Genomic DNA, 21,798 nt, shown 5'->3' on the forward strand with positions numbered 1-21,798 from the left:
ACTTCGTTTTACTTTAGAGAGGTGCTCACTTTTGACGTGGTGGTGTATTGACGTGTGCCATTCACATACTTCTTACATATAACCCATAATGAATTATGTAAACAAAGAATGCTTAATCAAACAACATATTTACAATATTACTCAAATATTACTGAGATATTAAATACATTACAATAGAGGATACAGCCTTTTTGAGACATTGCCTTTTGAAGATGTTCTCAATGCTCAGGAAGCCTGTACTCATGGTAGAACTGACTGAGTCTGCAACCCTATTCAGCTTTGAATTCTTCAGGTAATAAATTTTCAACATAAAGATCTGTGCATTAAGAGCTGCTAGGGATGGCGCAGAATCAGAATCCGGTTTGATAATTACTGGCATATATCGTGAAATTTGATGTTTTATGTTACAATAAGAAATACTGTATATATAAAAAAGTTAAGTTAAATAGTGCAAAAAGAGAGGGGAAAAAAAAGTCAGGTAGTGTCTCTTCCGTGCCAGACAGTGATGTAACCAGTTAGAATGCTCTCCATGGTACACCTATTGAAGCTTGTTAGAGTTTTTGCTGACATACCAAATCTCTTTAAAGTCCTAATGAAACACAGTGGCTGATGTGCCTTCATTGTAATTGCATCAAATGCTGGGGCCCAGGATAGATCTTCAGAGATGTTGACACCCAGGAACTTAAAACTGCTCACCCTTTCCACTGCTGATCTCTTGATTGCGACTGATGTGTGTTCCCTTGACTCCCTTGTCCTGAAGTCCACAATCAATTCCTTGGTCTTACTGATATTGAGTGTAAGGTTGTTGTTGCGACACCAGTCAATCTACTGATCTACCTCAATCGTGTATGCCTTTTTATCACCATCTGAGATTCTACCAACAACAGTTATGTCACTGGCAAATTTATAGATGGCATTTGAACTGTGCCTAGCCTCACAGTTATGGGTGTAGAGTCAGTAGAGCAGTGTGCTAAGCACATATCCTCGAGGTGGGCCAGTGTTGATTGTCAGCATGGATCACTTCCCATATCTCATGTAACACTATTGCACATCCTTTTCTTCAATTAAGGAGAAAGGTATTTGTAGATTAAGATCCCAGACTTGACATAAAACTCATAGTCTACAGCAGCAGTCCCCAACCACCGGGCCGCAAAGCATGTGCTACTGGGCCGTGAGGAAACAATATGATTTGGCAATATGAGTCAGCTGCACCTTTCCTCATTCCCTGTCACGACCACTGTTGGAACTTGAACGCAGGCAAAGTCATTACCCGCAAGTCATCCATGTCAGCGCGGGAAGGAGATCAACTCCTCGGGCTTGCAAATGACAGCGGGCTGAAAAGTATGTTTGACATAATATCTCTGCCGGCATTCTGGATCAAAGTCAAGGCTCAATATCCTGAGATAGCCACGAAAGCACTGAAAATGTTGCTTCCATTTCCAATGTATTTCTGCGAAGCGGCGTTTTCTGCAATGAATGCAACGGAAACTAAATTGCGGAATAGACTGGGCATCAGGAACCCCCTTCGAGTATCGCTGTCTCCTATCACCCCTCGATAGGACCATGTTGTTGTAGGGAACAAGTATTCAGTCCAGGGCTCCCACTGATTCAGCGATATTGGTGTGTTGCAATGATTTTATATGTTCATAAGAGGAAAATATGCACTGTGTGTTTAATATCCAAACGTTACTTAAAATGTTATGATGCTATTGACTTACTTATATAACCATATAACAATTACAGCACGGAAACAGGCCATGTCGGCCCTTCTAGTCCGTGCCGAACGCTACTCTCACCTAATCCCACCGACCTGCACTCAGTCCATAACCCTTCATTCCTTTCCTGTCCATATACCTATCCAATTTTTCTTTAAATGATAATATCGAACCTGTCTGTACCACTTCTACTGGAAGTTCGTTCAACACTTACTTCAAGCTCCCCTGTTCTCCCCTGATAACTGACTTATCACTATATTCATGTGAGGAAAATATGTGCTGTGTGTTTAATATTAAATTCGTTAGATAAACCCTTTTAGAAATGAAATTGAGTGCATTAGCCACTTATCACCTATATTCCGGTCATAATTAACACCCCCCCCCCCCCAGCCGAACAGAATCGCCAAAAACAATTTGCAGGAAAAAAAAATCGGCAGGTACACACATGCGCACTGGTGTCCATGCAAGGCTTCATGGTCATTGTAGTCTTTTCTGGGTAAACACAATGTAGTTGACTGCTACTCTCGTACATTGGCAACTCTATCACCCGCCCCTCCCCCAGTCAGCCGGTCTGCAAGAATATTGTCAATATTAAACTGGTCCATAGTGCAAAAAAGGTTGGGGAGTCCTGGTCTACAGGGCAACAGTGATCACTGCCCTTCCACTGTATGTAGTAGAACTTGGGTTGCCTATAGCAATCAACTGAAACCACAGGAAAGTACCACTTACACTGTCATCCAGATTGATTCAAAGGATAAGTAAATCAACATCACTACCCTGTCCTGGGCAACTTCCCCAATGCTGAGCTCCGTATAAGCTCAATCAGCTACACTGGGGAGCCCACTTGTTTGCTTGCCTGATATCAAATAAGGCAGTTGTTCAAGTCCTCCTTACTGGATTTTAACAACCACGCCAACTCCTGGAGGTCTCTAGCCCCTAACACAATGCATGAGGAGCATTCAAATGATATAAAAAAAAACTTTGAATCCACACAGAGGCTTCGAGTTCATGGCAGGAAGAGTGGACCACCTCACACTTAGTTGCCTGAACCATGAGTGACTGTTTCATGAAGAAGTTGTCATGTTCAGTACGGATACATGAAACAGCATCAATGGAGTCATTAACATAGCACAGAAAGAGTCAGGGAACATTACCATGGAAAGCATGGACTGAAAATGAAAACGTAGGCATGGCTTGGGGCCCTTGCAGGTGCCCATGGCTATCCCTCAAAATTGGGAGGATCTGAAGGAGAAATTGTTGAATGTGAGGTCTAGTTCTACCAGATGGAGAAAGGTGGTGGTGGAGGGGAACTGGTTGGGTCTTCTGTCGAGGAAGAAGTGGAGAGCTTTAAGGCCTCCTTGATGGGGGACTGAAGTACATAGGGACTGGATATCCATGGTAAAAATGAGACGTTCAAGGCCAGGGAATTGAAAGCTGTTGAGGAGACTGAGAATATGTGAAGTGTTGCAGATATGGGTGGGGATGGACTGAACCAAGGGGGATGGAATGGAGTCAAGGTAGGGCAGACACGAGTTCAGTGGGGCAAGAGTAGGCAGAGACAGTGGGTCTACCTGGACAGTCATGTTTGTGGATCTTGGGTAGGAAGTAGAAATAAGCAGTGTGGAGTAAGGGAAATATGAGTTTGGTGGCAGAGGATATTAACCTGTAGCCTATGACTATCCTCTTCTCTACAAGCTACCTCCATATTATAGCCAATCAGATTATTAAAATTCACCCTTACAGAGTTCACAAATTACTATCCTGAAATTTGAGCTACAGGATAAATTTGTGTGGCATGGAATTTATGTGAAAAAAATCATTTCTAGATGTATTCATATTTCAGAAAATTGTGATGTGGCCTATTTTCTACTAACGTAAACCTACTATAGTGTAATGGGTGCCTGTTCAACAACACCTTTTCCATAACTACTTGAAACTGACAGAGTTATGGTCACTATGTCCAAAATTGTCTCCCTCTGAGACTTCAACCATCTGGTCAGCTATACTCCCAATGGTTAGGTTCAGGACCATCCCATCTCTCATAAGACTATTAACATATGGGCTAAATAAACTCTCCTGAATGCACTTTAAAAATTCCACACCTTCTATGCCTTTCATAAGTTGAAATATTTTATGAGTATAATCCTAATACTTGTACATCTCTCACAATTTATCTGCATTTCTGCTGCTTTTCTCCTGCTAGCTGTTAAGAGGTCTATAGTATACCTCCAGCAAAGCGATTACCCCCTTGGTACCTTCCAAGGAAAACACTTATTGCCTCTCTGTAACTACTCTTGAGAAAATTATGATGAACTACCTTCTTGAAGCACTACCATCGTTTTCTTGAAGATAGTCCCATGCTGCTGTTTGGTAGAGTTTCATCATTTAGACCCAGTAATAATAAAAGAATGATGATGCCTTTCCAAGCAGAATGGTATGAGAACTTACAGGCTCTCGTAAACCTCAAGCCATTGCCGTTCTTGGCAACAAAGGATGCAGACTGGTGAGTAAGTGCAGTGCATTTTGTAGATGGTACCTAATGCAGCTACTCGACACTAACTGCAGAGGTCATGAATGATGGATGGAATGTTAAAAAGGTAGCTACTTTGTCCTGGATGTTGTATATCTACTGGACCTGCAGTCATGCAGGGTTGAGTGAATATTCCATCACCTTTCAAGTGGTTTCGGCTTTGAGTGCAAAGTGAGGGTCATCACCCAATGCCTGCCTTGCTGGCTTAGCCACAATACCTGAATGGTTCCGTATAGTTTCTGGTTGGTAATGACTCCCAACATGTTAATGGCAGAGCATCAGGGATGATAATGTCAGATAGGTGGTTAGATTCTTTCCCTATTAATGGTGTACATAACATGACACTTGTAAAATGAATGTTACTTGTCATTTATTAGCCTATGCCTGAAAGCAGTCTGCGCTACACACAGACGTGGATATGTTCATTTGCTATGGAGTAAAAGATTCATTTTATTTGTTACATACACTTCAAAACATTGAAACCTACAGTGAAATGCGTCATTTTGTGTCAACAACCAAGACAGTTCAAGGATTGTGCAGGGACAGCCCACTTCTGGCGCCAGCATAACATCCCCACGACTCACGAACCCTAACCCTAACCGTATGTCTTTGAAGTGGTCATACAGATTCCTTAGAGAAAGCAGGAGGAATCAAACCCTGATCAGTGAACCATGGCGCTGTAAAGCGATTGCGCTAACCGTTACATTATTGTGCTGCCCTCTACCATGATGTGAATGAAAGTGAATTTTGTTAAGTCATCAGTAAGGTACCCATTTCTGGCCTTAAGAAGCAGCTAAAGATGGTTGGATTAGGACACAGACCTGAGGAACTTCTGCTGTGACTTGCTGGGGCTGGAATGACTGACATCTAACAACCACAACCAGCTCTCTTTTTCCCAGCCTTTGGAGTGTTTTCCATTTGATACCCATGGAGATTAGAAAAAACTGAGTGGTAATTAGGTTTGTCCTGTTATTGTGAACTGGACATATCAAGGCAGTTTTTCACGTGGCTGGGTTGATTTCACTGTTATAACTAGATTGAAGTGGCATAACTAGATTGAAGTGGCATAGCTAGAAGTACAGCCAGTTCAGGAGTTAAAATCTTCAGTTCATAACTGGAATATTGCCTGGTACCATGGCTTTGCTGTATCCAGTGCATTTAGCCACTTCATAATATTACATGAATCAAAATGGATTATGTGATTGTGGTGAGCTCAGGAGGGTGCAGAGATGGGTTATCCAAAGGCCTTTCTGGCTGAACAGCTTTGCAATGTGTAGCTTTTCCTTTAGCACTCAAATACTTATTAACTATCACAGCTCATCCATTGTATTTATATCAGCGGACCTAGATGAACTACATTTTCAGCCAAATAAATATTGGAAGAAGGAATCCATTATTTTGATTCCATTTGAAAACTCCATTGTTTATTCATGCATTCATTCATCTCTTAAGCAAACGATGAACTGTGCTGAACATTAGCCATTGCCAGTAAGACAAATAATATACATGTAAAAAGAACATGGATTTTGCTGAACCAAAAGTTCAATGTCTTGACTTCAGAGTGAAGCCAGCCAAAATCATGCAGGCAGATATTGTGAAGACAGCTACTCGTATTTTAAATCTATTACATGGATGACAGAGAAATAAAACTGAAGTAGTAGCATTTATAAACTTTAAAACTTCAGTGAAGATTTTATGCTTTTTAATCAAGATGACTCATTCAAAGGAGTAATTCATCTTCATTTCCTTACCTCATACCAATCTTTTCCTTCATTGATTCACCTGCTGTTTCAACTACTTTTACTTACCATTATTTAGTTGAGTACATGAGCTATAAAATTTCTCTTCAGCTTTTTCAGCATGCCTGTGTTAGACCGTAAGACATAGGAGCAGAATTCGGCTATTTGGTCCATCAATAGGCCAGTGACCCTGTGGTCAATGACCTAGGTCAGCCGGCCCTGTGGACAAAGGTCGGTGACACCTCAGGTCGGGAAGTACATCCAGGATGCCAGGTTAGTCTATCCATCAGAGATCTTTGTGGGCAGGAGGAACGAGGGCCAATGATCTTCCCAGGTTGGTGAGTCTCGTAGTTGGAGGTCTGGAGTTCGAAACCAGAGTCCAAAACCCAAAGGTTGAAGATCAAAGTCAGCGAGCCCGGAAGCCGAGCCCCAATGGTTGAAGCCTCTGGGTTATCGTGTCCAGAAGGTGGAGGCTTGATGCCTGCAAGTCTGGGAGTTCTAGCCAGTGACAACCCTCCCAGGTCTGCGAGTCCTAGGGTCAGCGACCCATATAAATCCGGAGTTTGGGGCCCAAAGTTCAAAGTCCCATGATCAATGAGTCCTTGAGTCAATACCGAAGGTCAATGCCAAAGGCCAAATATTGAAGTCAGCAATTGTGGAAGTTGAGGCCTGATGGTCAAGGTCCCTGGGTTGGCATAGCAGAAAGTCAGAGGTCCAATGTCTACAAACCTGTGAGTCCGGACCAAGGACTGGAGGGTGAAGACCCAGAGGTGGCCTGCCTAGGTTTGGAGGCACATTTGTATGTTTGACTGGGTGGGAGGCAGAAAAGGGGCTTGTTTTGCTGTTATTGTGGTTGTTGCTTATACTGCTGAACATTGTGGTCATGGAATGCTGGTGCCGAATGTGTGATGATACTTGCGAGCTGTCCCCAGCAGACCCTTAGGTTGTGCTGGTTATTAACAGAAATGACGCATTTCACTGTACATGTGAGAAATAAGTAAATCTGAATCTGACAGGTGTAACAGATAAGAGGTGTATGGACAACTGGTATTGGTCATGAAACAAGAGATTAGAGGCAAATAACTTGTAGGACTGCCAGTTACTGCATTCTGTGCTAAATGTAATTGCACTTAACATCTGAGGAAGCATGAAGGTTCCATCTGCAATGTGCAAATGCTTTAAATTTTGAAAAAAATTAGAAATTGAAAAATTGCCTTTATGGCCTATAAAATAAGGAAAAAAGTTGTGTTTTCAAATCCATGGTTAAGGTCTCTTCCAGATTTAATGAATGTTAAGACTATAAAGGAATGAAATAATTATCTAAATACCTTTGTATTGGGAAGCAATCTGTCCTTTTGCTTTTATCTTGTCCTTTCAATATTCCTTTATATTCTAAAAGTGAAGCAAAAGCATATCTTAACAGAACCATTCTCTGTAAAATCTGTTGAGCAGATTGTTATTCATTGTTCAATTTTATTGCTAGCTTTATCAGAACACTAAGGTCAATACAATCCTTTATAATTCCGTCTATATGCTGTGAAAATATTAAACATAATGAGTTTAAAGTTTGCTTCAGGCTGTACACCAGAGTATGAATTTTCCACTGCTGGTAACAGCTCCACAAGATTAGTGAAACAATTTTCTTTCAATATTTTTATTAGTTTCTACATATAAGAATACAGAGTACAAGAAGATACATGTAATAAGTCAAAAAAATACCAAATACATTATATCAGAATCACACTTGCAATCACATTAACACGAGGAATTCTGCAGATGCTGGAAATTCAAGCAACACACATCAAAGTTGCTGGTGAACGCAGCAGGCCAGGCAGCATCTCTAGATCGTTTTGCTGAACACCTACGCTCTGTCCGCCAGAGAAAGCAGGATCTCCCAGTGGCCACACATTTTAATTCCACATCCCATTCCCATTCTGATATGTCTATCCATGGCCTCCTCTACTGTAAAGATGAAGCCACACTCAGGTTGGAGTAACAACACCTTATATTCCGTCTGGGTAGCCTCCAACCTGATGGCATGAACATCGACTTCTCTAACTTCCGCTAATGCCCCACCTCCCCGTCGTACCCCATCCGTTATTTATTTATATACACACATTCTTTCTCTCTCTCTCTCTCCTTTTACTCCCTCTGCCCCTCTGACTATACCCCGTGCCCATCCTCTGGGTTTTTTCCCCTCCTCCTTTTCGTTCTCCCTGGGCTTCCTGTCCCATGATCCTCTCATATCCCTTTTGCTAATCACTTGTCCAGCTCTTGGCACCATCCCTCCCCCTCCTGTCTTCTCCTATCATTTTGGATCTCCCCCTCCCACTCCCACTTTCAAATCTCTTACTAACTCTTCCTTCAGTTAGTCCTGATGAAGGGTCTCGGCCTGAAACGTCGACTGTACCTCTTCCTAGAGATGCTGCCTGGACTGCTGCGTTCACCAGCAACTTTGGTGTGTGTTGCTGCAATCATATTACCCTATATTCATGTAAATTAAACGAAATCGTAATATTGAAATGTAATAATTTATTATACAGAAAAACAAATCTAAACCCACTACCAAGATTAAAGCTGTTTGGTAAAGAAAGAAAAAAGGAAAAAAAATCCTTATCATAAAGTGAAATATGTTATTAGCCACCATCTGTACTTTAACACCAAGTCAAAGGTTTTGAAAATAGTTCAGAAATGGTCCCCACAATGTTTGAAAGTCTTGGCTAGATTCAGAAATTGAACAACGGATCTTCTCTAAATTTAAGCATGACATCACATCGTGTAACCTAGGCGGAACGACATCCCTCCCACTTAAACAAGATCACCCTCCCAGATATAAGAGAAGTAAACGCCAAAATGTGCAAATCAGGTGTCTCCAAAATAATGTCTTTCCCTCCAACAACACCGAATAGGGCGGTCAAAGGGTCAGGCTTAACATTTACCTTAAAAAGTACCGAGAAAGTTTGGAATACTTCCTTTCAATATCTTTCAAAACTTGGACATGTCCAAAACATGTGAGTTAATGAAGCTCCTCCATTGTTACATCTATGACAAAAGGGAGATATATACGAATAAAAACGAGATAGCTTATCCTTAGTCATATGAGCCATATAGAAACATACATAGAAACATAGAAAATAGGTGCAGGAGTAGGCCATTCGGCCCTTCGAGCCTGCACCGCCATTTATTATGATCATGGCTGATCATCCAACTCAGAACCCCGCCCCAGCCTTCCCTCCATACCCCCTGACCCCCGTAGCCACAAGGGCCATATCTAACTCCCTCTTAAATATAGCCAATGAACTGGCCTCAACTGTTTCCTGTGGCAGAGAATTCCACAGATTCACCACTCTCTGTGTGAAGAAGTTTTTCCTAATCTCGGTCCTAAAAGGCTTCCCCTCTATCCTCAAACTGTGGCCCCTCGTTCTGGACTTCCCCAACATCGGGAACAATCTTCCTGCATCTAGCCTGTCCAATCCCTTTAGGATCTTATACGTTTCAATCAGATCCCCCCTCAATCTTCTAAATTCCAACAAGTACAAGCCCAGTTCATCCAGTCTTTCTTCATATGAAAGTCCTGCCATCCCAGGAATCAATCTGGTGAACCTTCTTTGTACTCCCTCTATGGCAAGGATGTCTTTCCTCAGATTAGGGGACCAAAACTGCACACAATACTCCAGGTGTGGTCTCACCAAGGCCTTGTACAACTGCAGTAGTACCTCCCTGCTCCTGTACTCAAATCCTCTCGCTATAAATGCCAGCATACCATTCGCCTTTTTCACCGCCTGCTGTACCTGCATGCCCACTTTCAATGACTGGTGTATAATGACACCCAGGTCACGTTGCACCTCCCCTTTTCCTAATCGGCCACCATTCAGATAATAATCTGTTTTCCTATTTTTGCCACCAAAGTGGATAACTTCACATTTATCCACATTAAATTGCATCTGCCATGAATTTGCCCACTCACCCAACCTATCCAAGTCACCCTGCATCCTCTTAGCATCCTCCTCACAGCTAACACTGCCACCCAGCTTCGTGTCATCCGCAAACTTGGAGATGCTGCATTTAATTCCCTCATCCAAGTCATTAATATATATTGTAAACAACTGGGGTCCCAGCACTGAGCCTTGCGGTACCCCACTAGTCACCGCCTGCCATTCTGAAAAGGTCCCGTTTATTCCCACTCTTTGCTTCCTGTCTGCTAACCAACTCTCCACCCACACCAATACCTTACCCCCAATACCGTGTGCTTTAAGTTTGCACACTAATCTCCTGTGTGGGACCTTGTCAAAAGCCTTCTGAAAATCCAAATATACCACATCCACTAGTTTTCCCCTATCCACTCTACTAGTTACATCCTCAAAAAATTCTATGAGATTCGTCAGACATGATTTTCCTTTCACAAATCCATGCTGACTTTGTCCGATCATTTCACCACTTTCCAAATGTGCTGTTATCACATCCTTGATAACTGACTCCAGCAGTTTCCCCACCACCGACGTTAGGCTAACCGGTCTATAATTCCCCGGTTTCTCTCTCCCTCCTTTTTTAAAAAGTGGAGTTACATTAGCCACCCTCCAATCCTCAGGAACTAGTCCAGAATCTAATGAGTTTTGAAAAATTATCACTAATGCATCCACTATTTCTTGGGCTACTTCCTTAAGCACCCTGGGATGCAGACCATCTGGCCCTGGGGATTTATCTGCCTTCAATCCCTTAAATGGATTGAAGATTGAAATCCCTTCAATCCCTTATATGGACCACCTTAAATTGTAGGAGGGAGTGGCGGGCACGTAACTAAGATATGTTAACCAATTTAAAAACTTCATTCCAAGTTTCCTCAGAAATTGAGGTCTGTAAATCCTGTTCCCAGAGATTTTTAATTTTGTCGAAAGGAGCATTTCTCATTCCCAAAAACATACCATAAATATTGGATATTGAACCATTAAGAAAGGGTTTCAAATTAGAAATTACATCTAATAAGTCCTTATCGGGACTATTAGGAAATGTATATAATTGAGAACGCAGGAAGTCTCTAATTTGTAGATATCGGAAAATGTGGGTTTTTGGTAAGCTATATTTAGCTGACAATTGCTCAAACGATAGGAGACTTCCTCGAACAAACAAATCCTGGAAGCATTTAATGCCCAATCTATCCCATTCTTTAAAAACTGAATCGGTCATAGAGGGTTTTAAAAAAAACATTGGAAAAAATGGGACTTGAAAGAGAAAATTCCATTAAAACAAAATATTTTCTAAATTGTACCCAGATCCTCAAAGTTAATTTACTTAAGGATAAAGGAAGTGAGGATCTAAAAAGAGAAATAATAGAAAATTTATTAACAGAGTTAGCTTCTAAAGAAACCCATATCGGACAGTCCTCACAGTTAATATAATATGACCAAAATGTAAGATTTCATATATTGACTGCCCAATAATAAAACCTAAAATTTGGTAAAGCTAAACCTCCATTCTTTTTAGCTTTTGGAAGATGAACTTTATTTAGTCGAGAATGTTTATTTTTCCATATATAAGAAGATATAATAGAATCAAGAGAGTCAAAAAAGGATTTAGGAATGAAAACGGGTAAGGCCTGAAAAAGGTATATAAATTTAGGTAAAATATTCATTTTAATAGAGTTAATTTGGCTAATCAATAATAACAAAAGGGGCGACCATTTTGATAGTGCCCTTTTTACATAACTCAGAAGGGTAAGAAAATTTTCTTTAAGTTGGTGTTTATAATTCTTAGTAATTGTTACACCCAAATAGGTAAATTGATTTCTTACAACTTTAAAAGGAAGGTTAGTATTATTTGATACCAAATTATTCAACGGAAAAAGTTCACTCTTATGTAAATTCAGCTTATATCCTGAAAACTGGCTAAAGCGAGAGAGTAAAGAAAGTGCAGGAGGTAACGAAGTCTCGACATTAGAAATAAAAAGCAATAGGTCATCAGCATAAAGCAAAACTTTATGGATAGTACCTCCCCTTAAAATACCAATGATATCACTATATTCTCGAAAAGCAATGGCTAAGGGTTCTAAGGCCAGATCAAAGGGCAAAGGGCTCAATGGACAACCTTGTCTGGTTCCACACTGAAGTTTAAAAGGTTTGGAATTCTGAAAATTAGTAAGAACCCGAGCAGAGGGAGATAGATAGAGTAATTTAATCCATTGAGTAAAATCGGGCCCAAAATTAAATTTTTCTAATGTTTTAAATAAATAATTCCATTCAACCCGATCAAAAGCCTTCTCAGCATCTAAAAATATCACACATTCCAATATCTCCTTAGAAGGAGAATAAATAACATTTAATAACCAAAGAATATTAAAGTGGGAATATAGATTTTTAATAAATTCACTCTGATCATCAGAAATGATAGATGGTAAAATATTTTCAATCCTACGGCCCAAAACTTTGGATAGAATTTTAGTATCAACATTAAGTAAGGAAATCGTTCTGTATGAAGAGAATTTAGTTGAGTTCTTATTCTTTTTAAGGATAAGTGAAATAGAAACTTCATAGAAAGGTTTTGGCAACGTACACAACTTAAAGGAATCCGAAAAAACTGAGGTATAAGCAGTAAGGAAAACGCCTTATAAAATTCTGCAGGAAATCCATCAGAACCCGGAGCCTTCCGAGTGCAATGAACGTACAGCCTCGGCAATTTCCTCATAAGAAATAGGTTGATCCAACTGTTTTCAGTTATCAACAGAAAGTGTAGGAATGTTTAATTGGTCTAAAAAATTATTCATAATAGTATTATCATTAGGAGGGTCAGAACTATAAAGTTTAGAATAGAATTCTCTAAAGATATCAATTATTTCTGAATAGTCTGTTGTCCTATCACCATTAGCTTTACAAATTTCTTTAATTTGCCATTTAGCTATAAAAGGTTTTTAATTGGTTAGCCAGTAATTTACCTGTTTTGTCTCCATGAATATAAAATTGACTTTTATCTTTTAGGAGTTGAGTTTCAATTGGATAAGTTAAAAGATCATATTTAGTTTGAATTTCAACACACCTTTTATATAAAGCAGGATCTGGAGCTAAGGCATATTTTTGGTCTAATTGTTTCAACTGATTAGCTAACTCAATTATCTCTTTATTAGCTTTTTTCTTGACACTTGCAGTATATGAAATAATTCATCCTCTAATATAGGCCTTAAAAGCATCCCATATAATAAGACTAGAAGTCTCTTCCAGTGTATTCTCTTCAAAGAAAAGAATAATTTGTCTCTCCAGAAACTTTAAAAAATCCTTATCAGACAGCAAAGTTAGATTAAAGCGCCAAGATCTGTTGAGGAAGGCCAGGGAGATTTAAAGATAAAAGCACAGGGGCATGATCTGAGACAGCAATCTTTTTATATTCACAGGATCAAACTAATGGAATCATTTGGCTATAGGTAAAAAAATAATGAAGCCTGGAATACATATGGTGGACATGAGAAAAAAAATGAGTACTCCCTGTCTAGTGGATGTAAGAAATGCCATACATCAACAATACCACATTTCATTAGAAAAGATTGAGTAAACAAAGCTGATTTATTCAGTGTTGCTGGTTTAAATGATGACCGAACTAAAGCTGGATCTAGCCAGCTATTAAAATCTCATCCCATCACCAATGAGTAAAGGCTCAAATTTGGCACAATCTCAGTGGAATCACATCCATCCCATAGTAAGGCAAGCACCACTCTACCTGTGGCCTAATTAATGCTTTATATTGTTGTATGATAACACCTGTGTTCTTACACTTTAATGCCCAGCTAATGAAGGCAAGTACTCTTTATAGAAACTTGTGTAGTAAACACAAGAAAGTCTGCAGATGCTGTAAGTCCAAAGTAACAGACACAAAATGTTGGAGGAACTCAGCAGGTCAGGCAGCATATATGGAAATGAATAAATAGTCAATGTTTCTGGCTGTATAATTATCTTATCTGTAGGGGGGATGACCTAACAGAAGAAAGTCACAGTGGTGGTGACAGGGGATTCGCTAGTCAGGGGAACGGACAGTAAGTTTTGTGTGGTGAGAACAAGATTCCCGAATAATATATTGCCTCCCGGGTGCCAGGGTCCAGGATATTTTGGATTGAGCCCTCAGTGGGAGGGTGAACAGCCAGAAGTCATGGTCCAAGTAGGTACCATGGGTAGGATGAGGGATGAGGTTCTGCATAGGGAGTTCAGGGAGTTATGTGCTAAGGTAAAGGGCAGGACCTCTGGGATTGAGATCTCAGGATTGCTACGCATGCCACATGATAGTGAGGCCAGAACTAGGAAGTTGGTGTAGGAAGGAGGGCATAAGATTTTTGGATCATTGGGCTCTCTTCTAGGGAAGGTGGGACATGTACAGAAGAGACCATTTGCACCTGAACTGGAGGGGGACTAATATCCTAGAGGGAAGGTTTGTTAATGTTGCACGGTGGGGTTTAAACTAAAGTGCTAGAAATGCTGAAGAGGTTGTGGAGGTAGATGTTGGTAAGATCTCAGTCAAAGTTAGGAAACTAAAGGTTGAGCATGGTGCGACTAGTGTCCTGAGCTGCCTATATTTCAATGCAAGTAGTATGGTAGGAAATAGTGGATAATAATGCTGAAGACGAGGTAGCTGACTTACAAACAGAAGCAATGTGCAGTGAGGAGAGGCTGATGATAGGGCAAAATTGCAGCCAACAGATGGACAAAATCGAAAAGGGTGAATACAGGACTGAAGGTTTATATTTGAATGCACAGAGTATACGGAATAAGGTTGTGGAATTCGTAGCACAGTTACAGATTGGATCATCACAGTTACAGATTATATGATGTTGTAGGCATCACTGAATCATGGCTGAAAAATTTTAGCAGGGAGCTTAGTGTTCAAGGATACACATTGTATTGAAAGGATAGGCAGGAAGGCAGAGCCATGGTAAAAAATGAAATTAAATCATTAGAAAGAGATTACATAGGGTTAGAAGGTGTTGAATTGTTGTGGATAGAGCTAAGAAACTGCAAGGGTAAAAAATTCCTGATGGGAGTTGCATACAGACCCGCAAATAGTTGTAAGGACGTGGTCTGCAAGTTACAATAAGAGATAGGAAATGCATGCCAACAGGGCAATGTTACAATAGTCATGGGGGATTTCAATATGTAGGTAGACTGAGAAAATCAGGTTGGTGCTGGATTTCAGGAGGGGGAATGTCCAGAGTGTCCACAAGATGACTTTTTAGAGCAGCTTGTGTTTGAGCCCATTAGGAGATCAGCTATTCTGGATTGGGTGTTGTGCAATGAACCAGAATTGATAAAACAGCTTAGGGTACCCTTAGGGGCAAGTGATCATAATATGATCAACTTCAACCTGAAATTTGAAAAGGAGAAGCTACAATCAGATGTATCATTATTACAGTGGAGTAAAGGGAACTACACAGGCATGAAAGAGGAGTTGGCCAGAATTGATTGGAAAAGAACACGGGCAGAGATGACGGCAGAGTAGCAATGGCTGGAGTTTCTGGAAGCAATTTGGAAGGCACAGGATGTATACATCCCAAAAAGGAAGAAATATTCTAAAGGCAAGATGACACAACCATGGCTAACAAGAGAAGTCAAAGCAAACATAATAGCTAGGACATGTAATAGAGCAAAGATTAGTGGGAAGGTAGAGGATTGGGAAGCTTTTAAAAAACCAACAGAAATACAAAAGTAAGCTTGCCAATAATATTATTGAGGATACTAAAAGTTTCTTCAGATACATAAAGTGTAAAAGAGAGGCGAGAGTGGATATTGGACCATTGGAAAACGATGCTGGAGAGGTAGTAATGGGGGATAATGAAATGGCGGACAAACTGAATAAGTATTTTGCATCAGTCTTCACTATGGAAGACACTAGTAGTATAGTGGAAGTTCCAGGTGTCAGGTCATGAGGTGCGTAAAGTTACGATGACTAGGGAGAAAGAGTCTTGCAAAACTGAAAGGTCAGAAGGTAGATAAGTCACATGGAGCAATTGGATTACACCCCAGTGTTCTGAAAGGGGTGGCTGAAAAAGATTGTGGTGACGTTAGTAATGACCTTTCAAGAATCAGTAGGATCTGGCATGGTTCTTGAGGGATGGAAAATTGCAAATGTCACTCCACTCTTTAAGAAGAGAGAGAGGCAGAAGAAAGAAAATTATAGGCCAGTTAGTCTGGCCTCACTGATTAGGAAGTTGTTGGAGTATTGCGAGTAGTTTTGGACCCCTTATGTTAGAAAGAATGTGCTGAATCTGGAGAGAGTTCAAAGGAGATTTATGAAAATGATTCCTGAATTGAATGGCTTATCATATGAAGAGCGTTTGATGGCTGTGGGCCTGTATTCAGTAGAATTCAGAAGAATGAGGGGTGACTTTATTGAAACCTATTGAATGGTGAAAGGCCTTGATAGAGTAGATGTGGAAAGGATGTTTCCTCTGATGGAAGAGTCTAAGACCAGAGGACACAGCTTCAGAATAGAGGAGTGTCCTTTTAGCATGGAGATGAAGAAGAATTTCTTTAGCCAGAGAGTGGTGAATCTGTGGAATTCTTGGCCACTGGCAGCTGTGGAGGTCAAGTCTTTATGTATGTTTAAGACAGAGGTTGATAGATTGTTGACTGGTCAAGGCATGAAAGGATATGGGGAGAAGGCAGGAGACTGGGATGGAGAGGAAAATTGGATCAGCCATGATGAAATGGCAGAGCACACTCGATGGGCCAAATGATGTAATTTTGCTCCTATATCTTAGGGTCTTATGGTCTACATAACCTCTTGCCTTTTGAACTCAATACCTCAACTAATAAAAGCAAGCATTCCATAAGCCTTCTTAACCACCTGATCAACCTGTGTAGCCACTTTCATGGAGCTATGAACTTAGACCCCAAGATCTCTCTGCTCAGCAGCACTGTTAAGGGTTTTAATATTGGAGTCTAAAACTTAAGTGCATAGGTTTACAGTGAGAGAGGAAAGATTTAAAAGGGACCTGAAGGGCAAACTTTTCTACACAGAGGGTGGTGGATGTATCTTAATTACTGCCTCAGGGAGTGGTAGAGACAGGTACATTCAAAAGCAGATTGGACAGTAACAACTAGGAAGTATAGTCAAGGTATGATTGTGAAATGAGAAACTCTTCAAATTCTAACAATGTTGATCATCACAGAGTGGAGAAAATTCTGCCTCATTACTTAAGCAAAAAAGTAATTTAAGGATTTGTTTTAATAGACTGCTTATACTAATAAAATAAATGAATTATATAAAATTTCTTTCACATTATTAGGACATGTCAAAATGCTTCACCATGAACGAATTATATTTGAAGTACAAATTAGGATTATGAAGACACGTAGTCCTCTTTTATTGTCATTTAGTAATGCATGCATTAAGAAATGATACATTATTTCCTCCAGTATGATATCACAAAACACAGGACAGACCAAGACTGAAAAAAACTGACAAAACCACATAATTATAACATTAGTTACAACAGTGCACAATACCATAACTAGATGAAGAAGTCCATGAGCACAGTAAAGTTCAAAGTTTCTCAAATGTCCCACATCTCACGCAGACGGGAGAAGGAGGAAAAACTCTCCCTGCCATGCCGACCACAATCCAACACTGAGTCATCCGAAAACTTCGAGCTCTGATCAGCTCTCCGACACCAAGTATGAGCGCTATTTCTGTCCGAATGATTCGACCTCCTTCTCAGTCACCAAAAGCAGGCAAGGCCAGGGATTTTGAGGCCTATCCTCTGAAAGATTCCCGACCACACAGTAACGACAGCAGTGAACGGGCGTTTCAGAAATTTCTCCAGATGTTCCTTTGTGCTTTCACGTCCACTCTCCATCAAATCGGAATTGTCCATGGCCCCTATTTAACAGATACGACATCATTTTTCACCAGAGGGCTGCGCACGCGCAGGCGCGCCGCCATCTTCTCCTATTATGCTATTACTGCTATTATGTGGGCAAACAATGTCCAGTTCTTGCACAGCAAAGCTCTTCAAACCAACTAATTATCTTTTGTGTTGTTGATTGAGGAAGACAACCTGCTCTGGTACTGAAGGGGGAGCTAACTGATACCAAAATTCAGAGAGATGGCTGAACTGTCAGTCCTCCCAAATCATAGCTGAAACCAGAGCAACATTGAGGAAGTATGTTGGCTCAGAAAATCAAAATGTACAATCTGGCTAAGAGGAGCTGAGAAGCACCAAGGGACAGGGCAAATTTATGGGAACAGTTTGGCCTCCAAACAATGGTGCTAACATTAAGAGTTGCTTTTGAACGGGAAACTAGAGATTCGTGTAATAAATGTTCTATAGTTATAATGGGGGACTTCCGTCTAGATGTAGACTGGTCAAACTAAGTAAGCAGTAATACCTCAGAGGTGTGTATGGGATGCTTTTTAATACCACAGAGTAGGGAATCCACATCCATATTAGTAAAATACTGTGTTGAAGGCATTAGTGGGACTGAAATCCCCGTCCTGATAATGTGCATCCCTAAATAGTAACAGGCTAGCCATGGAAGTAATGGGTACATTGGGTTCATTTTCTGATAGTCTATGGGTTTTGAAATAGTTCCTATAAATTAAAGGGTGGAAAATCATCTCATCTAGAGAGAGAGAGTTTCTCAAGGTAGAGTACTAAAGAACTAAGAGGGAAAGTAACAATACTTTTGAAGGAAAGGAAAGAGTTGGCAATCAGTTATATTGCTGTAGGTTTTATTGAGTGTCGCCAGAGCTGTATGAAGAAGAGATCGAGAGTGACATAGAGAAGGCCAGGACTGGAGACAGTACATGATAAAAGAGGTTCAGAGAATGGAGCAAAATCATGGTGGGACTACTAGATAAAGATTTTGTCAGTGGTTCTTTGAAGGATAGGAAGCCAGTATACACTGGCATGGAGAGTGAACACATATGAGCAGGACTTACTTCAGTGAATGAGTCATAATTTTGAAAGATGGGTGACCATTAGCAAATGTTTAAAAACTACTGAAGCTAAAGGCAAAGGAGGATTAATCATTGTGCTATCTGCAGCAACAGCTTGAAAGTAGAACATGATGTAGCAGGAAATGTCCAAAGTATGACCTGTGCCCAATAAAGTACCCATAAAGATAATTATTCTTACAGCAAGATTATCTAGGTGTCATTGGAACCCTGTCCAAAATGTGTCTTTAAATCAATGATTATAAAATAGACCCTTAATTTTTAACATTTATTTTACCAATTTCCTCACTCACACAGTCAGCATTGAAAAATGGATACGCCCTGATCCTTGCAGTTTTAAACAACATTGTCAAGAAAGATTTAGTGAATGACTTACATTCCAAAGCTAATACTCATCTTAAGGGTTTGTGTATAACAGGACCTTGGTGTCATAAAACATCAAAAATACTGGCATGTTTTCATTGTTTCAAAGTGTAATCAAACTGTAGTTAAATTGTTCCTTTTAATATCACTTTTGATTATAATCAACTTTTTTAATTGTTTACAGGCACAACATGTCTGGTTGCATTGCTATCAGACAAAGAGCTAACCGTTGCAAATGTTGGGGATTCTCGTGGTGTCTTGTGTGATAAAGATGGAAATGCTGTACCTCTTTCACATGACCACAAACCTTATCAGTTGAAGGAAAGAAAGAGGATAAAACGAGCAGGTAATGGGGTGAAAAAAGCAAAAGTTCATGTATATGTTATGTTTCTAAGACACCTAAAAAAATTCAGTGTTGAATATTCATCTACTCTTGTTATCCTTGATATTGTCTAGTGGTGAGCAAAAGCTATTGTATACAGGTGTCCCCCGCTTTTCAAACGTTCGCTTTATGAAACCTCACTGTTACGAAAGACCTACATTAGTACCCTGTTTTCGCTCTCAGAAGGTGTTTTCACTGTTACGTAAAAAAATCAGCACGCGAAAAAATCAGCATGCGATAAAAGGCAGCGCGCGCCCCGAGCAGCCGCTCTCCCCGGATTCGGAACTGCATTCTCGCCGCCATTGCTTAAACACATGCCTGTGAGCAGCCGTTTGCAAGATGAGTTCTAAGGTATCGGAAAAGTCTAAAAGAGCTCGTAAGGGTGTTACACTTAGCGTAAAACTAGACATAATTAAACGTTTTGATCGTGGTGAACGAAGCAAGGACAAAGTGACTTTGGCTTGTGGAAGCTGACGAACATGATGTTGAAGAAGTTTTGGCATCCCATGACCAAGATCTGATAGATGAAAAGCTGATGCAATTGGAAGAAAAAAAGATAACAATCGAAACCGAATGCAATAGCGAACTGAACGTGAAGCAACTGCATGAGATTTTCGCTGCAATGATAAAGTACGACTTTAATTTTGAAAGGGTACGTAGGTTTAGGAGATATTTGCAAGATGGTTTGAGTCCTTACAAAGAACTGTGTGATAGAAAAATGCATGAGGTTCAGCAGTCAAGCAAGCCTTCCACATCAGCCAGAGCAGACGACAAACCTCGAACTTCGACATCGAGGCGAGCAGGGATAGATGATGACCTGCCTGCCCTAATGGAAACAGACGATGCCGAGATGACACCCCAGTGCCCCACCACCCCAACCCCCAGGCCACAGACAGATACCGATTTGCAGAGAATGCAGCGGTAGCCGGGAGGCACACAGCACATTTTTAAGAAAAAAGCTGAAATAAACATGCTAATTAATTAGGTGTCGGCCAACACGTAATTGTCGGCCCAGATCAGAGATGACACAATTGGAAATCGGCACTGATCTGTGCCGACAATTACGTGCTGGGTGGCACCTAATTAATTAGCATGTTTGTTTCGGCTTTTTTCTTAAAGGTGTGCTGGGTGCCTTCCGGCTACCGCTGGACCCCTGCATGCTTCACGGCAATGTATCGGTCGGTGGCCTGGAGGGTGGGGGCCACTACACCACCCCAGCCTGCAATGACTCAGTCTAACACACCATCAGTGTGCTCGGCGCTGAACCAATTCCATTAAGTGATACTACACTGTACATACATTATTTCTACTTTATATAGGCTGTGTATTTTTACGTGTTATTTGGTATGATTTGGCAGCTTCATAGCTTAAAGGTTACTGGAGAGCGCTTGCGCCGTGTTTTTGCCAACAGCGCTTGCGTGAGATTTTCTGCCGACTGCGCTTGCGTGAGATTTTCGCTACGGAGAACAGTGCAGTAATGTTTGTGGAAAGGTATTTCTACTTTATATAGGCTGTGTATTTATCATATCATTCCTGCTTTTACTATATGTTACTGTTGTTTTAGGTATTATGTGTTATTTGGCATGATTTGGTAGGTTATTTTTGTCTCTGCGAACGCTCAAAAAATTTTCCCATATAAATAAATGGTAATTGCTTCTTTGCTTTACGACATTTCGGCTTATGAACCATTTCATAGGAACGCTGTACCTTCAGATGACGGGGGAAACCTGTATACCCCAGCTTTTCATTCTGGTTTTTCCCTCCTTCCTTTCCAGTCATGTAAAGGGTCTTGACACAAAGCATGGACTGTTCGTTTCCTTTATTTTTGCTTCCTGACTTGCTGAGTTCCTCCAGCATTTTGTGTAGCCTTTCACAAACTAAGCTATTATGGTCTGAGAGGGTGAAAAATAAATAGTTGGTAATAACTTTTAAAAATGGGCATTGGTTAGATATTCAGGGAAAAAATGAAGAGGTATAGGGAAAGAACAATGCAATTTGACTAAATAGTTCACTCTTGGAGCTTATATACGTATGATGGGAAAATGATGTCTTTGAATGGTCACACTGTAAAAGTGTCATCTATAAAATTCCTTCATGTACAGTACATATGAGCAATCCATGAGCATGAAATATGCAGATATG

General features: G+C 40.5%; 1 protein-coding gene across 2 annotated transcripts in view; it reads left to right on the forward strand.

The window, feature by feature from the left end:
* ppm1lb (protein phosphatase, Mg2+/Mn2+ dependent, 1Lb) overlaps window positions 1-21,798 on the forward strand; it is a 141,820-nt gene that overhangs the window by 114,659 nt on the left and 5,363 nt on the right. For both annotated transcript variants that reach the window (XM_072255418.1, XM_072255419.1), the window contains exon 3: window positions 19,459-19,620. In XM_072255418.1, the coding sequence (XP_072111519.1) occupies window positions 19,459-19,620 (162 nt within the window). The remainder of the gene's footprint in view (window positions 1-19,458; window positions 19,621-21,798) is intronic.

This window comes from Mobula birostris, chromosome 4 (genome assembly GCF_030028105.1).
Source record: "Mobula birostris isolate sMobBir1 chromosome 4, sMobBir1.hap1, whole genome shotgun sequence".
Lineage (NCBI taxonomy): Eukaryota > Metazoa > Chordata > Chondrichthyes > Myliobatiformes > Myliobatidae > Mobula > Mobula birostris.